At 43.8% G+C, this 21,021-nt stretch overlaps 1 protein-coding gene across 3 annotated transcripts in view; it reads right to left on the minus strand.

The window, feature by feature from the left end:
- Positions 1 to 4,258: 4,258 nt before the first annotated feature.
- The window catches only part of LOC147439913 (homeobox-leucine zipper protein HDG2-like), a 37,151-nt gene continuing 20,388 nt past the window's right edge, over positions 4,259 to 21,021 (minus strand). For 2 of the 3 annotated variants that reach the window (XM_086485641.1, XM_086485642.1), the window contains 5 exons: positions 11,042 to 11,248; positions 6,666 to 6,840; positions 6,094 to 6,374; positions 5,655 to 5,750; positions 4,259 to 5,037 (listed from right to left, as the gene is read on the minus strand). In XM_086485641.1, the coding sequence (XP_086341767.1) occupies positions 4,630 to 5,037; positions 5,655 to 5,750; positions 6,094 to 6,374; positions 6,666 to 6,840; positions 11,042 to 11,248 (1,167 nt within the window). In that variant the 3' untranslated portion in view covers positions 4,259 to 4,629. The remainder of the gene's footprint in view (positions 5,038 to 5,654; positions 5,751 to 6,093; positions 6,375 to 6,665; positions 6,841 to 11,041; positions 11,249 to 21,021) is intronic. The other variant, XM_086485643.1, reaches the window with a different exon arrangement.

Here is a 21,021-nt window from a genome sequence, read left to right on the forward strand (position 1 = left end):
CTGAAAAGCAAGAGATGGAAAGGGTGTCATATTCTTCTGTAATTGGTAGTCTCATGTTCGTTATGGTTAGCACGTCGCCAAATATTGCATTTGCAGTGAGAGTGGTCAACAAGTATATGAAAAATCCAAGCAGAAAGCATTGGGAAGCAATGAAGCATATCTTGAGATACATCAAGTGTTCAGTCAGTAAGTGCTTACGCTTTGGGAACAGTGATGCATCCATAGTTTGATACATTGATTCGGATTATGCGAGTTGTGTGGACACTAGGAGATCCATATCTGGCTACATTTCTTGTTTGCTAGACAGACAGTTTCTTGGAGATCATGTCTCCAAAATTGCACTTTGTCTTTCACCGTTGAGGCTAAGTATGTTGCAATTTCTAGTGCTAGCAAGGAAGTTGTATGGTTATCTAGTCTAGCGGGAGACCTTGGTTTACACCAGATTTCAATGTTACATTGTGATAGCCAAAGTAAGATTGCATTAGCAAAGAACCCTATGTTTCATTCCAAATCAAAATAGATCGAGGTCAGGTATCATGTGAAACGGCATATTTTGGCTAGCAAACGCATTGAGTTAATCAAAGTTCACACGGATGACAACCTTGTAGATGCTCTTACGAAGAGCTTAACTACAGAGCGGTTCGCACATTGCATCGAAATTATGGGCGTAGGGTGAAGCCTCATGACGCTTCACATTTGTACAGGTTTGTACTAACATAGGCCACTATGGCCTTTAAGTGGGAGATTGTAAAGGTGCATGCCTTATATTGGTCGGGCGTCAACCATCATTGTAACTCTCTTATTCTTTATAACATAAAAGCAATAAAGAGTAAATGGTATTATCCACTCTAGCTAAACCAAACTTATTGTCTCTTGCACAACACACCGCCCTCCTGCACTCCACGCTCGCACGCCTTCGTACGTCCTCACATTTCTCTCTCTCCGCACCTCCACTAATTCGTTCCTAATCCTCCACTAACTCAATTTTGTAGCAGTAGCTTATTTATCTTATCCATCTACAATCCTCAAAATTGATATCCAAAGTTGTCATTGAAGGTCATCTAGGGCATCAAATTCCATATGAGTAAAATGTGTGATGCCCTAGTTTAGCCCTGATTGTAGAGATACTCAAAATTGATCCCCATACTATATACATATCAAGAATCCAATTTAAGAGTTTATTTGTCCCCAACATGCTCTCTCTCTCTCTCTCTCTCTCTCTCTCTCTCTCTCTCTCTCTCTCTCTGACGACCTCACACTCGCAGATTGCTCATATGAAGGAGGTAATGCCAGAGATTAGAGCGGCAAGGAAAAAAGGGAAGACTGCTTTTTATAGAGATGGGAGAGTCATGATAATGGAGCAGCGCTCCACATGATGGTGTGTGACCTATGGGACTAAATTAAAGGTGGCCACCTGGAACTGCAATGGATCTATACGCCTTGATGTAGGTGCCTTTGAGGATAGTTTCACTGGGAGGGACATCATTTTCTATTCCAAGACACATCAAGCTCCTGGGCAATCCATGCCACAGGTGAGCGGATATAGATGGGAGACAACTTGCAGACATGTTTTCATTGAGGAGAGCAGCAGAGACTAGACTAATGAGAGCTTATGCCGCCTTGGGAGGATTGGAGAGGATGTGTTTGCAGATTTAGTTTAAGGAACCACGAACAAAGCTCTGGCTTTTTGACACTCTATTGGCTTCGGCTATGCTTTACGGAGTTCAGATATAGGGACCCTCAGTAGACCACTATGGCATATCAGGCAGCACGGATGGATGGAGATGTATGGAGAGGCCTCTAGTCTCTGATTTCTTGGATGATTCGGGCTAAGGCCTCAATGCTACATGAGATTATCCGAGCCGAGCTAGCCGCCCCACCCCTTGTGGTCGAGGCATTGACTAGATGAGTATCCTTTATACACTGTATGAACCTCCCCAGAGACAGATACGCTCAGCTAGCCTTGGAGTCATCCCGACATCTAGCATTGTAGGGTGACACAACATGTTGGTATGGGCAAATGGCATCATGGTTTCAGTCACATGGTTTTAGCATGGATAGATTGCCTCCTTTCTAGTACTCCTTGGATCCACCCTCCCGCTCTCAAAGATCACCAAACTTAAACGTCAGGATCTAATTCAGCTAGATACCATGATCACATGGATACAGCCGCCACAGGAGCTGGGCACGAAGATAGCTTTCTATAGAGAGCATCTTCTCCAACTCATGGAGGACGGTTTTGTGACTAGGCTTGCATACATGGATGCACACTTATCTCATTAGATACGATGTGCTATTGGGCAAATACGCACATCCTCATATCTGTTTGAGATTGACTAGCCAAATTTGAGGGGTAAGAAAAGAGGCTAAGATGTCATTTATGTCGCCTAGAGCCAGAGACAAAGTTGCACTACACATGTCACTACCTGGTATACTATGAGATACGAGGCCGCTTCCACTGTTGGTTTAGAGAGGGTTTTGGACCATTTTCTAGAGTCATGAGATACGAAGATCAAAGATGTCTTGGATTGTTTCTACTAGAGCAACGCAGACATAGAAGAAGAAGAAGAAGAAGATTGTTTTAACATCGTAGGAAACTATTCCAAGAGACCTTAAAGAGAGAGCTTGCTGAGGACATCACGGGTCCACTAACTCGTTCCTAATCCTCCACTAATGCACTTTTATACCACTTGCTTATGTATCTAATCTCTTTGAAGTCCTCAAAGTTACCTGTCTTAAAACTCTCTAAGCATATCATAATCTATTAGTTAATCTACCATCTCCCGCCCCACCCCCCAAAACCCCACCCCACCCCCGCCCTGCAACCATCAGGGGCCAAAAGGGCAACTCACATGCTTCAGATCTAGCTTCTCACAAATATCTCATTTACCCTAAATCTAAGAGATTGAAGAAAACTAACTTCTGCCCACCATAACTTCATTCCCCTCATGGTAGTGGAACTGGTTACTGACCCACAGACACCCCAACACACACCTCATCAGTGTAACACAAATCATCTCTACTAATATCCGATAACTGCTCAGAGTCGCCATCTTCCAAGATGGTATGATTCACTTGGAGATGAACCACCTTGATACAGACAGAAGCCTAACATTGAACTCTTTTATGAGCTGTAGAGAAATTCTTATCAGTTGTAGACAAGTTTTGAGCAATTAAATAGGTGCACATTTGATTTGTTGCGCGTTGATTTACAACAGCAAAAACAAAAAGGTGCAAGTTGACGAGGTTTAGAGGGGTGTGGTTGCAAGGTGTCTTGATTTGTTGCATCTTCAAGACACCTTGCAACCACACCCTTCCAAACCTTGTCAACTTGCACCCTTTCATTCTTGCTGTTGTACTTTTGGGTACATTGGTTTACCCTAACACAGCAGCCGACCATCATTCTCTGGACTTCAGTTGGACACGAGCTACTTTCAACTTCCACAGACACCCACTAAAAGCAGCAGATGGAATCTCAACAGAATCCAAACTAAAGGCAATATATTCTCAGCCAAAACTGTTTGCATTTATTAAGTTTCTTGAGAAATCATCGAAAAACGCGCGCATGTTCATGGCTAGTTTAACCTTTTTTGCTCAAGCTTCAGAGGCTAAAGAGGAGCATGCTCTTCTCCTACCATCTCATAGACAACTCATATTAGTCTTTCTTTGCCTATACAACAGAACTATCATTGATAATATTCTGTCCAGGCTATGGAGAAGTAGGGGAATGGAACACACACTCCATACACAGTTATCCTCGTGACAACGTCCCTCACATACCAAGAACCTTCTCACAACTAACCTAGCCCATATGGAGAGACAAAAAAACTCCCTACATTAGGTATATCCAATACTCAAAAGCCTTTCATGGTAAGAACCATAGTTATAACAAGGGCCCCACAACAAACATTACCAACTTCTGATCAAAATGAGCGCCGAGCTCCCACACTTTTCAACTAGCTACCAAAACTGTTGGGGATAACCCTGATGCCAAGTGTCAACCGAAGGATAGATCATGCATATCCTAATAATACACTCAGTTAATCCAGATAAAGCATAAATGTATGACGTATGAGAGAACCAGTATGAGAAAGCAAGCCACCAAGCCAACACATCTTTCAAACTATCATCATTTTGCATGTGGCATGCACAAGCTCCTCAATAGGCTTCCAGAGTGACAGTTGTGCCTTGCCCACACAGTTTTCTCTTTTTGCATGCAAACAGGGAAACTGCACATCTGATGACAAAGTCCTCCGTGTACAAAGACATGATCCACCTCTGGCTCTTTCAATTTAAAGTCACAATGTATCTGATTACAAAGATGTATAGATGTCAGGGCTTAAGAATGAACTCATTCTTTTAGTCATTTGTTACACACAAAAGGAGTCGTCCTCTACAATTCAGGTTAGTGGTGGCACTATTTAGTAAATGCCAAGGTAGGTTACCACTTGGCAAAGAATGTTAGCTTAAGAAACTAATGTGGTTAAGCGTGCATTGCAGGGCAATCAATTTTTCAAGCTTGATATTCTCAAGAAACTTGATACAGGACCAGCTTGGGACGCTGTTGCATTTAGGCAAGATACACTTAGGTATGCAAACATGGGGGTTAAGAGTAAGTGAGTCTTGATGCTATGATAAATTATCACAAGAAAGAGCACCCTTTATGCGAACAACAGTCGAGGAGATAAGGTTGTTGACAGTGGCGACTGATTCAAGAGAGAGCTTTGCCGTGGGTACGTGATCAACCAAAATTTGAAATGCTACAGTAAGCAAGGAGCCACTACAAGTGTCTGACGTGCTGATGTGGTTATTGTTCTTAGAACTCAACTTGTTAAGAAGTGGTGAAGGGGCCAAGGGGTTTCCATCTGGCAGAATTGCAAAGCCCGATGGAAGCAACAACACAACATCTGGATCACTGCCATTAAGCACCGCTCCCATGGCTCCAACGTCAACCGGGGCGTAGATAACTAATGAGCAGGACTTGTCTGTGCAGCAATCCTGTAAGATTAACATGTTGCTCTGATTTGAATTTATGGCCTGCAAATTGATGACAGTGTTTTGGTTTAAGACTTTGCTCTCGAGACAACTTTACAACTTCTCTGCAATCTAGGAAAACCTAAATGAGGATTTGGAACGGCCAAAACAGACTAACACGTAGTGTACGCATGCCCATACATTCCATCAACCAAAATGAGGTTAAGCTTAACACCAACCATTAACACATGTCCACCTAATGACTCCAAAGAACAAAATTCAAATTCATGAGTAAAGGTTAAAAAAGAAGATTAGGATGTAAAACAACACATACATGGCATGCACGTTAGAAAACCTCTTTATATATAGACACAAAGTCTTTCAACTTTCCAATAAAATTAGGCTTCTCATTTCCCACACAATTGAACTTTGCTTTCCTTAGAAACTCTTTCTCACCCTTCACTTTTGCATCTTTAGATGTTTTGAGGGTTTTTTTCCTTTTAAAAAAATGTAGCAACCTGCTTGTTGCATCCCTAGTAGTGAGCTTAATAGCACAAACATATTCAGAGGACTACACCCCATTTGCAAACAGAATAACATTTCACAGGAAAAAGCCCACAAAAAGTACAATCTGCAATCTTTAATGCTCTAGATTCGTTCAAACCAAGAGATACACTTACATTTACTTTCAATAAGGAGACACAGTTGCCCGAATCCTGTCCCTTAGGTACATGCACTATCTCTTCCACAACGCCCATGTTGGAAAGGATGTCCCACTACAAAATATTGCAATAGAAGGATTTAACCTTAAAGATCTATTTTACAGTTAACAAACTCTTCAGAATATTTCAAAAATAAAATAAGGGAAAATTACCAAAATACCCCTCTAATCACTACAGAATACCCCTAAGCACAAAAGGCAGATTGACAAGTTAATTTTCTATCTTATTTGCTTCACAGTCGTTTGATTAAGTCATATAGTTAAGGCTTCTATTTTTTACTTTGAATAAAAGTCATCTGAATTTTGAAGTGATGACGGACAAAAATCCTGATGACTGCAATTGAAAAGGGAGGACGTATGAACAAAAAACTATATTGAGTAGCAAACAAAATGGTTACCTCTATGCGGTACCTCTCATCACGGAGAAATTCAAAGACCCGTGAAGGAGGAACAGGGAGCCAGAAAGAGGTGGCAGCACTGAGCACAATGCCAGGTGGACGACCAGGATCGTCTACACTCTTTCGAATGACCACATGACACTCATCGGACACACCACCTGTCCCTGATAGAGTAATCCAGGTGTGATTTGATGAAGCGCTCACACCCGCACAAAAATTATTGCTCATTCTCTCTGCCAACTTGAGCAGGCTCTTCCTTCCCTCTGAATTTGGCAGCACTGCTATTGAATTTAGCTCCAAATTTCAGAAACTAGTACATATATATTACTGAAACAGTGCACAGGCTTTTCACTGAATTACTTACAACAATCCTTACTTATATGATTTCATGTTCGATCATGTATGCTTAGAAGGAATTTGATTAAAATCTAAAACCTTTGATGAGTTCGCTATACTGTCTTGTTTAGATCTTGTGCTTGTTCTTTACAATCCCCATTATTCTGACCCTCAATCTGAAATGTCCCAATGTTGAACTATTGTATTCAAATGCGAATGTGAAATGAAAACCTTACATGGATTTTTACTTGCAACACCATTGGGAATCAAAAGGGTGGCAACACGTTCGCATTGCCTTTGAAGAGTGGCGACCCACCTCTGAGCACCAAACGCCAGGCCACTACTCACAAGTGTTTGGTATGAAGGGTGCACCCCCTTATCATCCACCTCCACATGTTCCACCCATGTTACCTGTATTGAAGAAAAGATAGTACCAACTTTGAACAAATTGCTTACAGAGAAATCCTGATTGAACAAAATCCCTCAAGCTTGGTAGCACAACACTCCTCAAGTGACGCAAACACTCCTCTACAGTAACTTACATTATTTACAAACATGCCAGTTATTCCAAAGGAGAATCATGTTGCAACGATTCCACTCAAAAGTTGAGCAGTCACTCCTACTTTGATTAAATAACTATTTATAAGAAAAAAAATTCTGACACATTAACAGACACAGCACAACCGTTACGTCTTTGAGAGGCATGGATTCAAAGCAAATAACCCTTACTGTCTAAACTTTTATCAGAGCATTGAGGTCCTTGGAGTGATGTGGCCATCCTTGAGAGCTAGCTAGTCATCCTGCTGACAATCAAGGAAGGACTCACCTACTGCCTCCTTTGGTGCAATTTTAGTCGAGTTCCTTTTCTACCCACAGACTCCTTCCTAGACAGCACCTGCGATTTCTTACTCTCTTAATAGTGACAGCTGGAGCTGGCTCACAAGGAAGATTAGTTATTTGTGCAAGAGGTTGATGCAAATGACCTCGAAGAAGATGAACACAAACAAGGTCACAACAGATTATTTGTGCATATCATAAAAACCACAGCCAATTCAGTCGGCTGTTTACAGGAAAGGGACCAGGGTAAGACTTGGTTGGTAAGCCCTCTGGAGAACAGCCATCCCCCGCTCAGAATGGAAGCCCATGTAGGTCTTGCAAAAAGCAGATTCAAGAATTGGCTAATATTAAAGAGGTTTCAGATTCGGTGAGTAAAAATTCCTCAACCCTGACAACTTTGACCTAGAGTATTACAGCACTTGCTTGCATCACTAAGCTAGTGAGGACTATTTACAATGAGCCTTCACAAGAACAATCATGATGAGAAGAATAGAACCCATCCAGAATGGGTCTAGAGCTGAAACGAATAAAAAATCATCGACTCAATACTCAACCTAGTTACAAACCAGACTTGCCGGACATTTTGTTTGCTACTCTCTCTCTCTCTCTCTCTCTCTCTCTCTCTCTCTCTCTCTCTCTCTCTCTCGATTGATTAGAGCCAAGGCCTCCGTACCTCACGCGATCATTCGAGCAGAGCTAGCTGCCCCCCCCATGGAGATTGAGGCGCTTACCAGATCAGTGTCCTTTGTGCACAGCCTATGGGATACTACTAGAGACAGATATGCTAGACTGGCCCTTGAGTCTTCCAGACAGTTAGCTCTACAGGGGGACACTTCATGCTGGTATGCACAGATGACTTCATGGTTTCAGACGCATGGCTTCCCCATGGACAGGTTGCCCCCTTTCCAGTATTCTCTTCAGGCACCCTCGCTGTCTCTTACACGGGTGGAGATCACTAGACTCATTCGTCAGGACCTGATCCAGCTCGACACCAGGAGGACATGGATAGAGCCGCCTCAGGAGTTGAGCACGAAGATGGCTTTCTATAGAGAGCATCTTCTCCACCTCACAGGAGATGGGTTTGTGATTCGACCTAGCTACATGGACACACATATGTCTCATGGTTTGCGTTGTGCCATTGGTCAGATACGCACATCCTCACATCAGCTCGAGATTGAGACTGGTAGATTCAGAGGGATACCAGCAGACAGCAGGATATGCCGATTATGCCAGAGAGAGCCAGAGACAGAGTTGCACTACATATGTCATTGCACAGTGTTCTATGAGATACGAGGGCGTTTCCACTGCTTATTCAGAGAGGGTTTTGGTCCTCTATCTAGGGTCATGAGTTATGAGGATCAGAGATGTCTTGGACTATATCTACTTGAGTTACACAGGTATAGAGACACTTTACTGGGGAGAGCTAGAGAGAGGCAGTCCCAGAGACACATTACAGATTTCTTTTCACTAGATATGGGACAGCCAGAGGAGCAGCCACCACTGCAGAGCTCGTCCCACACTCATTCGACCACTACTGGCACTCTCATCGACCGAGCATTGGAGCTACAGAGATACAGACGACCGCGACTTAGGAGAGGAGCTACACAGCATCGACGGAGACTACAACAGAAGATTCGAGCCATACTCTCTCGACATCCAGAGTGCAGATGAGGATGGATCCTCACCATTTCTTCCATCTTTGTTTCACACACTGTTACATCCAGTTTACCGGGTACCTATTGTATCAGCTGCTACACCCACGTAGTTTTAGATTGTAGTAGTAGTAGTAGTATTTTGTTCCACTTCTAGTTCTTTTCTAGTTCTTTTGTACCCAGACATGGTATTAGATTCACTATTTTGTAACTGATTGGTCTCATAGGTCATTTTGGCCTTTTGAAGACGTTAATATAACATTTCATTTCATTTCATTTCTCTCTCTCTCTCTCTCTCTCTCTCTCTCTCTCTCTCTCTCTCTCTCTCTCTCTCTCATTCGTCAGGACCTGATCCAGCTCGACACTAGGAGGACATGGATAGAGCCGCCTCAGGAGTTGAGCACAAAGATGGCTTTCTATAGAGAGCATCTTCTCCACCTCACAGGAGATGGGTTTGTGATTCGACCCAGCTACATGGACACACATATGTCTCATGGTTTGCGTTGTGCCATTGGTCAGATACGCACATCCTCACATCAGCTCGAGATTGAGACCGGTAGATTCAGAGGGATACCAGCAGACAGCAGGATATGCCGATTATGCCAGAGAGAGCCAGAGACAGAGTTGCACTACATATGTCATTGCACAGTGTTCTATGAGATACGGGGGCGTTTCCACTGCTTATTCAGAGAGGGTTTTGGTCCTCTATCTAGGGTCATGAGTTATGAGGATCAGAGATGTCTTGGACTATATCTACTTGAGTTACACAGGTATAGAGACACTTTACTGGGGAGAGCTAGAGAGAGGCAGTCCCAGAGACACATTACAGATTTCTTTTCACTAGATATGGGACAGCCAGAGGAGCAGCCACCACTGCAGAGCTCGTCCCACACTCATTCGACCACTACTGGCACTCTCATCGACCGAGCATTGGAGCTACAGAGATACAGACGACCGCGACTGAGGAGAGGAGCTACACAGCATCGACGGAGACTACAACAGAAGATTCGAGCCATACTCTCTCGACATCCAGAGTGCAGATGAGGATGGATCCTCACCATTTCTTCCATCTTTGTTTCTCACACTGTTACATCCAGTTTACCGGGTACCTATTGTATCAGCTGCTACACCCACGTAGTTTTAGATTGTAGTAGTAGTAGTAGTATTTTGTTCCACTTCTAGTTCTTTTGTACCCAGACATGGTATTAGATTCACTATTTTGTAACTGATTGGTCTCATAGGTCATTTTGGCCTTTTGAAGACGTTAATATAACATTTCATTTCATTTCATTTTTCTCTCTCTCTCTCTCTCTCTCTCTCTCTCTCTCTCTCTCTCTCTCTCTCTCTCTCTCTCTCTCTCTCTCTCTCTCTCTAACTTTGACGAACAACATAGAAAGAAGACTTCAAAGATTGATCTCAGCAGATACATAGCTCTTGATTGTATGCTTTTCTAAGGATTGTAAGCTTTTCTAAGATCTTGGGCCAAATTAACTAAAATGATGGCATTCGCTGCTTCAAAAATCACATAATGCTTCACAAGAATGTCAACTAAACCCAGCTGAAGAGATGCAAGTCAAGGTACAGGCATAGAAGTTCCTGTATAACTCTGCGTGCACGACAGCCCCATTTTTGGGAATTACAAACCCATATTTACAATCTTTCTCAACCCAAATCATGACGCCCTGTATATTGCCCTGGAACACCACATCTTACTTGCGAGACCGTGTGACCATCAGATTAACAAGTAAACAACAATTCTGCAGGTATCTATTTACTTACGAGAAACCAAGCTCAAGAATCCACGGCAAATTTTTGTTTCCTAAGCAGAAATCCATATGTAACCAATGGCATCCTATCGATTTCCGTGCAATGCCACATCGTATGAGACTGTGACTAGAACAACTTTGCAGGGATATATTTGCTTGCTAGAAACCAAGCTCAACAAGTTTTTGTTCTCTAAGCAAAAAAGTTGATCAACGGCTAATCATATCACTATAAGCATTGGAAGGATGCATACCACAAGGCAGTAAGTACATTGACAACACAATGAGATGCGACTTTTACATAGAATCACAATGGACATAAACCTGGCCGAGTAAAATGAATTTTGATAAACAACTTACCTTTGAATAACCATTGTTGGTATCCTCAATAACACAACCAGATGGTCGCTTTCTACACCTAAGGAGGGAAGGTGGAGGATTCCCGCGTAGACCATCCACAGCAACATCCACCACCACCCACAAATGATCCACCTTCTTTGCATACCTCAAGTAATACATCTCTCTAGTTGCTACCAAGGGGGATGGAAGCTGCAGCTCAGTGTAGATCTGTAAAGATAAAAACTTTCACGATCACCGTCTTTCTTAACTGCTACGGACTTAGAAACCAAAATGTCTATCCTAGGAAAATCTTAAAATAAAAACTCAATCAATCTTTTACTAAAGCCGCACAACAGGAGTCTGCTCTCTCTTTAAGGAAAAGCCCTGGTGTGCCTTTTCCATCGCTGCCTAGAATTATTACTTCACACCCTTAAGTAACCCACATGTCTCCTGTCATCTCGTGTTAAACAAGCCAAACCATAATAGCCACCTCTCAGTTGAGTACAAACAGATCCTTGAGAATGACAAAATGCAGCTTAAATAGGCTATTGATTGACACTCGCAAGTACAAATTTGACTCAATAGCCCGCTAGTAAAGTGCTGGACACAAATTGTTTGCGATGCAGGCTTGCAGCTCCTAATGGCTAGCTTTTCTATAGACCTGTACTCCCCTAGATGAGCTTAGAAGGAATCTGACAAGTTTTTTTTTTTTTTTTTTTTTTTTTTTGGGGGGGGGACCCAGGGTGCAATTGTAGCCATTAAGTTTCCTAGGAAAATCTTAAAATAAAAACTCAATCAATCTTTTACTAAAGCCGCACAACACGAGTCTGCTCTCTCTTTAAGGAAAAGCCCTGGTGTGCCTTTTCCATCACTGCCTACTTCACACCTTTAAGTAACCCACATGTCTCCTTTCATCTCGTGTTAAACAAGCCAAACCATAATAGCCACCTCTCAGTTGAGTACAAACAGATCCTTGAGAATGACAAAATGAAGCTTAAATAAGCTATTGATTGACACTCGCAAGTACTAATTTGACTCAATAGCCCGCTAGTAAAGTGCTGGACGCAAATTGTTTGCGATGCAGGCTTGCAGCTCCTAATGGTTAGCTTTTCTATAGACATGTACTCCCCTAGATGAACTTAGAAGGAATCTGACAAGTTTTTTTTTTTTTTTTTTTTGGGGGGGGGGGGGGGGGAACCAGGGTGCAATTGTAGCCATTAAGTTCCAAAAAAATTCGAATGAAACAAGTTTTAAACATTTCAAAATGGTTTCACTAGTTCATGAAATGCCACAATAGAAGTTTCGTCACAATCTTTCAGTGTCACAGCCATCGATATGTATTAGAGCTTGCTCTCATAGCAACGTACACATAAATCAATATTAAAAGACTAGGAGATTCAAAAACTCAATCTGACGTTGAAAACTTTAAAGAAAGGAAAATATGGGCAAGACCATTCACTTAGACAATAGCAGCAAGCATTCGCCTTTGGAATGTTCAAGAAAAGTTTTGAAACGTTTGGTAAGTTTCTTGATTTCAAGAGAAGTTTCTAGGCAATTGTGGAGGGTTGAATTTTTTTTATTTTTTTTTTTTTGGGGGGGGGGGGGGGGGGGGGGGACAGATTGCAACGTCGGCATTTCTACATATAGACAGCATATGCACTTCCCAAATGACTTTTGTGGAAGAGGAAAGGCCCTACCTCCCTAAGCTCAAAGCTTAGATATACAAAATGTATTTGGAGCAAGAGTAACAAACCAAAGATGCTGCGCCATAAAAAAGACCAATCCACCTAGAAGAGAAATGGCATATTCATGCAAGATCTTTCAAAGAGGTACTAGGAAAGTCCCCTTTGACTCACCCATTCGCACACCTCTGATCACCATGGATGCATAATTTTGGATGGGATCGATAGACTGGGAGAGCCCATGCACGCCTTGTAGAATTTCCATGAACAAAATCTCTTGACACCATCAATTGAGAAGTTAAAAGCACACACAAAGCAGCTGGCCAAAAATCAAGGAGAGCAAAAACCAATATGAAACGACTGCCTTGCCCCTACTTGTGATGTTACAAAAATAAAAAAAGCATACCTTGCTTGAGAGAGAGAGAGAGAGAGAGAGAGAGAGAGAGAGAGAGAGAGAGAGAGAGAGAGAGAGAAAATGAAATGAAATGAAATGTTATATTAACGTCTTCAAAAGGCCAGAATGACCTATGAGACCAAACTGATACAAAAGTGGTGAATCTGTTACAATGTCTAGGTACCTTAGTACTGAAGTACTAAGTGTGAAAAGTGTGAAATTTAAATGTGAAACTAAATACAAAGTATTAAATAAACTTCTTAGGATCATTCTGGGTGTCTAGCTAGAATGCTTCTAATCCTTTGTTGTAGTCTCCTCCGGTGAAGTGTGCTTCTGCATCTTGGTCGTGGTCGTCTCGATTTCCTAAGCTCAATTGCTCTATCAATTAGGGTGCCTTTGGTATGAATGTGGGTACTCCTTTGTGTTGGCTGCTGGCCTCTTGCTTCCCCTTCCACTCCTGCTTCTCTCGATCCGAAGAAGTCTGTGATCTGCCTCTGAGGCTGTAGTGCTCTTTGTCTTCTCATTAGATTATCCCTGTGCCGATGTAGTTCCAGTAGGTACAAGCCTAAGCATCTTTGATCTTGGTATTGCATGATTCTATCTAGAGGTCCAAAGCCTTCTTTAAAGAGGCAGTGAAAACGCCCACGTATCTCGTAGTATACTGTGCAGTGGCATATATAGTGTAATTCTGTCTCCAGCTCCATTCTGCATAACTTGCAAATTCTGCTCTCAGGTGGGATTCCCCTAAATCTACCAAATTCAATTTCCAACTTGTGTGAGGATGTACGAATCTGACCAATAGCACATCTCACCCCATGAAACAGGTGGGTATCCATGTAACTCGGGCGAATCACAAATCCATCTTCAGATAGTTTTCTTTGTAGTCGGCCATCTTCGTGCCCAATTCTTGTGTAGGGTCTACCCATGTCCTCTTAGTATCCAACTGTATAAGATCCTGTCGGATGATTTTATTAATCTCCTTTCGTGTAATTGCCAGTGATGGAGCCTCAAGAGAGTATTGGAAGGGGGGCAATCTTTCCATACTGAACCCATGTCTCTGAAACCACGAGGACAGTTGCGCATACCAGCATGATGTATCGATACCCTTTCATTGCCAATTGTCGAGAGGATTCGAGGGCCAGTCTAGTATATCGGCCATTATTTGTATCCCACAAACCATGTATAAAGGACACTGATCTGGTAAGAGCTTCAATTTCTATCGGAGGGGCCGCTAGTTCCGCTCGGGTAATCGCGTGCGGTACTGAGGCCTTGGCTCTAATCATTCGGGAAATCATAGATACCAAAGGTCTCTCCATTGACTTCCAATTATCTTGATCCACAGATGGTCCCCAAATCTGGACCCCATAAAGCATAGCCGAAGCCACCACAGTATCAAAGAGCCAAAGTTTTGTTCGTGGTTCCTAAAACTGCACTTGTGAACACATCCTCTCCAACCCTCCCAGGGCTGTAGAGGCTCTGGATAATCTAGCATCCGCTGCTTTCTTAAGAGTAAACTTCGGTCCTGCAAATACCACCCCAAGGTATGTGTATGCATCTGTGTACTCTACTGTATCCTGGCCATATGCAAATGTAGGTGCCGATCTCCTAACCCACTGCGGTGTGGTGTTAAACACCATAACTTTGGTTTTACCCAAGTTTACCGACAGTCCACTGTCCTCCGCGAATTTATGTAAAGCATCTAGCTGCCTTTGCATTCCATCTGGTGATTCTGCTATCAATACAATATCATCTGCATACAACAGCAACGGGATCCATGACCCTGCAAGTTGAGCACCTCTATCGCCTTCTCTATCAATGTAATCTGATACCTCATCTATGTACATACCAAATAAAGTTGGGGACAGTGGACATCCTTGCTTTACTCCAACGGTGGAGTGAACAATGTCGGAATCCCCTTCTGGAGTACGTACATAACCAGTTACTGATCTGTATAAGGCCATGATCCCCCAAATAATCTCTTTGGGGACCCCTAACTCTTGCATCCTGCACATCAATCTGGCCCTTGGTACTGTATCAAAAGCTTTCCGAAAATCCACAAAGCAACAATACATTCTTCTCCCATTTGCTCTTCCTTCTTCAATAATGGCTCTGAGCGTAAGAATATGATCTAAAGTGGAATAACCCCTTCTGAATCCAGCTTGTCCCGTTGCCCTTATGCCCCGATTCTCTGCCCATCTACTCAATTTTTGTTCAAGAATGGATGCGTACAGTCGGGTCAAAGTGTGACCTACCATAATGGTACGATAGTTCCCGGGTATCATAGGATCCCCTGACTTGAAAATAGGTACGATAGTAGATAATTTCCAAGATTCGGGGAATCCTTCACACATGACCCGATTAAACAGACGAGCAAGGACTTCTGAAAGTAGATCCCTGGCATGGATCAGATGTTCTGCTACTAAACCATCATGATCATATGCTCTTCTTGTCTTCATCTTATCAATGGCTTTTTCCACCATTTTCGTAGTAAAGAAAGTACTAGTAGCAAGGCATGGCTCTAGTGGATCTGGTAATGGAGGCTGTCCAGATACCATATATAATGATGTTACATATTGACCCCATATCTCAGGAGAAGTAATCGTCGGAGGCGGTGAGTGCTCGTGAAATAAGCGCCATGCCTCATGTGAGTCCTGACTCAAGAAGAACTGATATAAATCCTTCTCCAGTTTGGCTAAAAATGCCCTTTTCTTGCGACGTACTATACGCCGAAGAGCAATCCGAGACTGCTTATATGTGATGATCCCAAGTGTAAGCTCTTTCTGGACCTGGGTTCTCGTCTCTCTGCATTCCTCGTCATACCAGCTGTTTTGAGGCATGTTCCCAGCTCCTCTCTTCTGATCAGGTTGAGTATGTGGGTATGCCTCTTGTGCTGCTCCATGTAGTATCTCTGTTAATTGAGAAGTAATCTCCTCTACAGTATATACTGGCTCGGCTGTCCACATCCTATTATAGATCTTTTCCACATAGACTGAATCAGTTTCTGGCCTGAAAATATATCTTCTATGTGTCTTCTTCCTTTGTACTTGAGAGGCATTGTATTGGAAGGAGATTGATAAGGTCAATAGAGCATGATCCACTGCAATCCCAACCGGTCTGGGTCCCACCTTAAATTCCTTGATACTAGAAATAAAGCTTGGTGAAGTCATGACATAATCCACTGTACTGGCCCCATGCCTGTGCGGGAAGCATGTGAATCCCCCCGATAACAGGAAATTCTCTAGACCATTAAGTATGGCCAAACCATGTATAGCTGCCATCTCCATGAGATGTCTCCCATATTCAGTGTGTTCTTTATCCTGTGAGTTTCTAGTAAGCCCCCTCTGTGATAAATCCACTTCTGCAAGCATTTCCTCAGAAGTATCATAGAATACTGCTTGAGAGTTGGCCGTTCTGGCATTAAAGTCTCCTAAGAGAACGATGTCTCCATCTCTAGAGAACTCCCATATGTCATTATTCAATATGGAGAAAGGGGATTGTCCTTTAGGTGAGGAGTAGACTGAGGTATTCGGAGGGAAGTAGCATATAGCGATGTATAGAAATCTACCTGTCTCGGCTCTCATTCTCACCCACATATACCTTGCTTGCTCATCTTTCCTGATAATCTGTAGTAGTGGTTTCAGCTCCTCTTTAAATAAGACTACTACTCCTCCTGAACCCCGGCTACCCTGTAGAGATCTCTTGTCTGGTCGACCAGTTGTTTCCCATAAATAACCCTTCACATGTGGCATACGTTGTCCCGGTATCTGGTGTGTCTCTGAGTAAAAAACCATGTCTCTGTCCCTAAAGCTATCTTCAAAGGCACCTACATCTAGCCTATATGATCCATTACAATTCCACGCCGCTATCTGTAGCGTCGTCCCATAGGTCTCGCACCGTCATGCTGAGCGCTTTTCCAAAATCACTACTTTCCCTCCTCTATAAAAGGCGATTTTCCCCTTTTCTCGTGCAGCATTGATCTCTGGCATCAACTCTTGCATGTGTGCCACTTGTGCCAATGTAAGGTCGTCTCCCAGGAAAATACCGGTTTTCTTAAGAGTCGGCCTCTTCTTTAGAAATTCTTTCCTTATTTCTATATTCGGGAAGCGGAGAATAAGTGCCCTATCAATTACGTTTCCCTTCTCATCGATTCCTTTCTTGCCCACTCTCCATGCACTCGTGTGAGTGGGCTCTGTGATGCCCATGCGTTGTAGCATTTCCTTCACTTCTTCATCTACATTCTCTTTGTCTTTGACTCCTGTTACCCACACATGCATAGCCCAAGTCTTCCTTTTCTGCACTTCCTCAATTGTCATATTAATAATGGTGGAGGTAGGTGTGGTCTCGGGCATCTGGGTCTTCCCTTTCTTCGCATCCTCAATCCATTTCTCTGCTTCATCAACCTTTTCTTGTGTCTTAAAGAGACGTTCCGCCCATGAAGATGCCGTTTTCGATTTCTGTTCATCTCCTTCCCGTAGAGCTTTCATTTGATCCTTCATGTCCTCAAGCTCCTTGAGCACCGAAGGTTGGTCGTCTCCCTTCTCCTTAGTTGTAGATTTGCAGGCCGCAAGTTCTCCTTTTAGCTCCTCGATTAATGCATCTTTTTCCCTCATGTGCTTTCCATATTTGTTCTCCATGCTTCGAAACTTGCTACTGCCTCATCGAGTTTCTTTTGCATAACGCATTCTGTTACATTTACTTCGGCCTTGATTAGGTTTCGTAATTCTGTTTTCAAGATCTGAATCTCCTCATTTTGTATCCCCTGGGCCTCTCCCCTTAGTTCTCTCATCATGTCTCCATACATGGAGTTCCTGTAGCTCTCCGCGCTCGCGTGCATTTCCTTCCTGATGTCATCTCTCATGTAGTTTAGCTCTGATTTGAGCATCATCTGGACCTTCTCCATCATTAGTTCATCACGTACCTTGGACGTTTTCCCCACTCGTAATGATCTTGGTGATAGTACAGTATCTTTGTTTCTCCGCTTAAATGTGGCTGTTGTTTTTTTTGGGGTGGTGTAGCTATCTACACTCGGCCCTTCCTCTTCGGTAAGTGGATCCATCGAACCCGCCCCGCAAATGTGGGATAGGGTACTAAGGTAAGGGACCGAGAATAAGGCAAACTTTAATAGTTTATTTTAAAGCTTAAAAGCCTTTGAACTTTAAGAGTTTATTTCAAGGCTTAGAAAACCTTTAAACTTTAACGTAGAAAATGTAAGACCTTCTACGCGTAGGTAAAGGAGGGCTGCCGAGGACCTTCTACGCGTAGGTAAAGGAGAGGTGCCGAGGACATTCTACGCGTAGGGAATCACGGAGTACCGCGTCTCCTGCGTGAGCCCGCTGCCTCACTGCCTCACTGAGAGAGAGAGAGAGAGAGAGAGAGAGAGAGAGAGAGAGAGAGTCCTCGCGATGGGGCCGCAACAGCTCCTCGCCATGGGGCTGCCTGCGTGGACGTCCTGCTCTACTGCTCCCTCCCCAAACCGCGCGCGCTGCCTGCTGTGACTCTACACCAGTGTGCGCTGCTAGGAGGACGACGACATCAGCCACCTACACGCTGGTCCCTGCTGCTATGCCTGCGCGTTCCCCTGCAGTTGCACCTGCTGCTGCTCCAGGCTCCCCCTCTGCTGCGCCTGCGCGTTCTCCTGCAGTTGCACCTGCGAGAGAGAGAGAGAGAGAGAGAGAGAGAGAGAGAGAGAGAGAGAGAGAGAGAGAGAGAGAGAGAGAGAGAGAGTTTTATTATAGTGGAAAGCTAATACAAAACACCTGGAAAGTTGCACCTGCGAGAGAGAGAGAGAGAGAGAGAGAGATGAAATGTTTATGTACATCTACAAAAGGCTTGAAGGATTGATGAGACCAGAAAATAACATAATCATCATATATCCAATTTTCTCCTACGATGGGAGGACCTACAAAAAAACAAATGCACAGAGAGAGCGAGGGCGATCTAGCAAAACCCTAGAGAGAAAAAAAGACAAGAAAAACGCTAGAGAGAGAAAATGCTACAAGAGAGAAACTCTAGAGAGAGAGAGACCCAAAATGCTGGCTCACACTGCAAAAGCAAAAAACTAATAATACAAAACATTACAAGGGAGGTACGTCCCCTCCTTATATAGGGACACAACCTAGTTGCTTGACCTCCCCTAAAAACCCACGACCCAAAACATATGGGAAAAATATGGAACGATGACAAACCAATTGTCACATGCACATCTAACCCTCGTGCATGTGGGCAAGTTGTAACTCCTACTTCTGTCAGCCTAGGAAGTGTTCTGGCACCCTTGTGAGCCTGTACGCAGGACGTGCATGTCCAAGTACTTAGAGTAGCTGCATACCCTCTGATTGCACAAGCCTTCAGCACCTAGCATCAGTAGCAAGCACCAAGCATTTTCCATTTACCGCATGTGAACCTCCACTTGACCACGCGTGAACCACCCCTCTGATTGCACAAGCCATTAGCACCTAACATCAGTAGCCAGCACCAAGCATTTGCCATTTACCGCATGTGAACCTCCACTTGACCACGTGTGAACCACCTCTTATGGGTCACTTAAATTATAAGTGACTAGAAAATTAACTGAAGATCCTGGGCTGAATTCTAACCTGCTCGACACTGCTGAAATTACCTATAAAGGCAGCCCTTTGGGCCCTACAGAAGGGCAGAGGAAGTAGAGGAGGGACCCATTCCCGCAGTACCCGCAGCACAAGCAGCAGTTCCAGCGTTTCCTCTCAGCAGTACCAGCGTTTTTGCCATCAGCACACTCAGCGTTTTAGTACCATCAAATCAGCGTTGTGGCACCAGCAAACCAGCGTTTTCAGCAGCCTTGTTGCAGATTCAGATTTCAGCCCTTCATAACTCAGCGTTTTCAGAATTCAGCCCAAGCATCTCAGCGTTTCCAGATTTGAGCCATAGCCTCATCAGTACCTCAGTTTTCAGCCTTAGCCTCGTAGTACCCGCACCATACCGCAAGCATCATCACAACATCTAGAACCATTGTACCAAACTTTATGCAATCTAAAGAAAATACCTCTCTAGCAATAGAGAGGGGGGTCCTTGGAGGGGGTTTGGACCCCATCTGGTGTCGGTCCTCTCTCTCTCTCTCTCTCTCTCTCTCTCTCTCTCTCTCTCTCTCTCTCTCTCTCTCTGACGCCTATTGCGGCGGAAGAAGAGGGCATTTTTGGCTCGACTAGAGCAGGATCTATACCAGCTATTCTTGAGTCACGACTCGCGTGAGGCATGGAGGCTCTTTCATGAGCAATCTCCCCCCCTGCCATTACCTCTACAGAGACATGGGGTCAGTACGCATCATCTTTGTACACAGTTTCTGGACAGCAGCCCCTTCCCGACCCCCCCGATCCATGCCCACACACATGTGCTTTTTTCACCGCTGAGATGGTGAAGAAGGCCATTGACAAGATGAGGACTAGGAGAGCCTATGATCATGATGGCTTAGTGGCTGAGCATTTCATGCATGCCAGAGATCACTAGCAGAGCTTCTAGCAGTTATGTTTAACCATGCCAAGTGTGAGGGCTTGCTTGATACTTGGAGCATGTCTACGATCGTACCTATCTTCAAGTCGGGAGACCCTATGGAGCCTGGAAATTATCGCACGATCACGATTGGGCACACATTGGCACGGTTGTACGCATCCATTCTTGAGCAGCAACTGAGTAGATGGGCAAAGAGGGAGGGAATGCGTGCTATTGGGCAGGCGGGGTTCAGGAGAGGTTTTTCTACTCTGACCATATTTTGACACTCAGGGCCATCATCGAGGAAGGCAGATCCCGTGGGAGACGGATCTATTGTAGCTTTGTGGACTCCGCAAAAAATTTAACAAAGTACCCAGAGCTAGATTGATGCGCAAATTACAGGAGATGGGAGTACCCACAAAGCTCATTTGGGGGTCATGGCACTGTACAGATCAGTAGTAGGG

The sequence above is a fragment of the Adiantum capillus-veneris genome, chromosome 16 (genome assembly GCF_014529385.1).
Source record: "Adiantum capillus-veneris isolate H3 chromosome 16, ASM1452938v2, whole genome shotgun sequence".
Classification (NCBI taxonomy): domain Eukaryota; kingdom Viridiplantae; phylum Streptophyta; class Polypodiopsida; order Polypodiales; family Pteridaceae; genus Adiantum; species Adiantum capillus-veneris.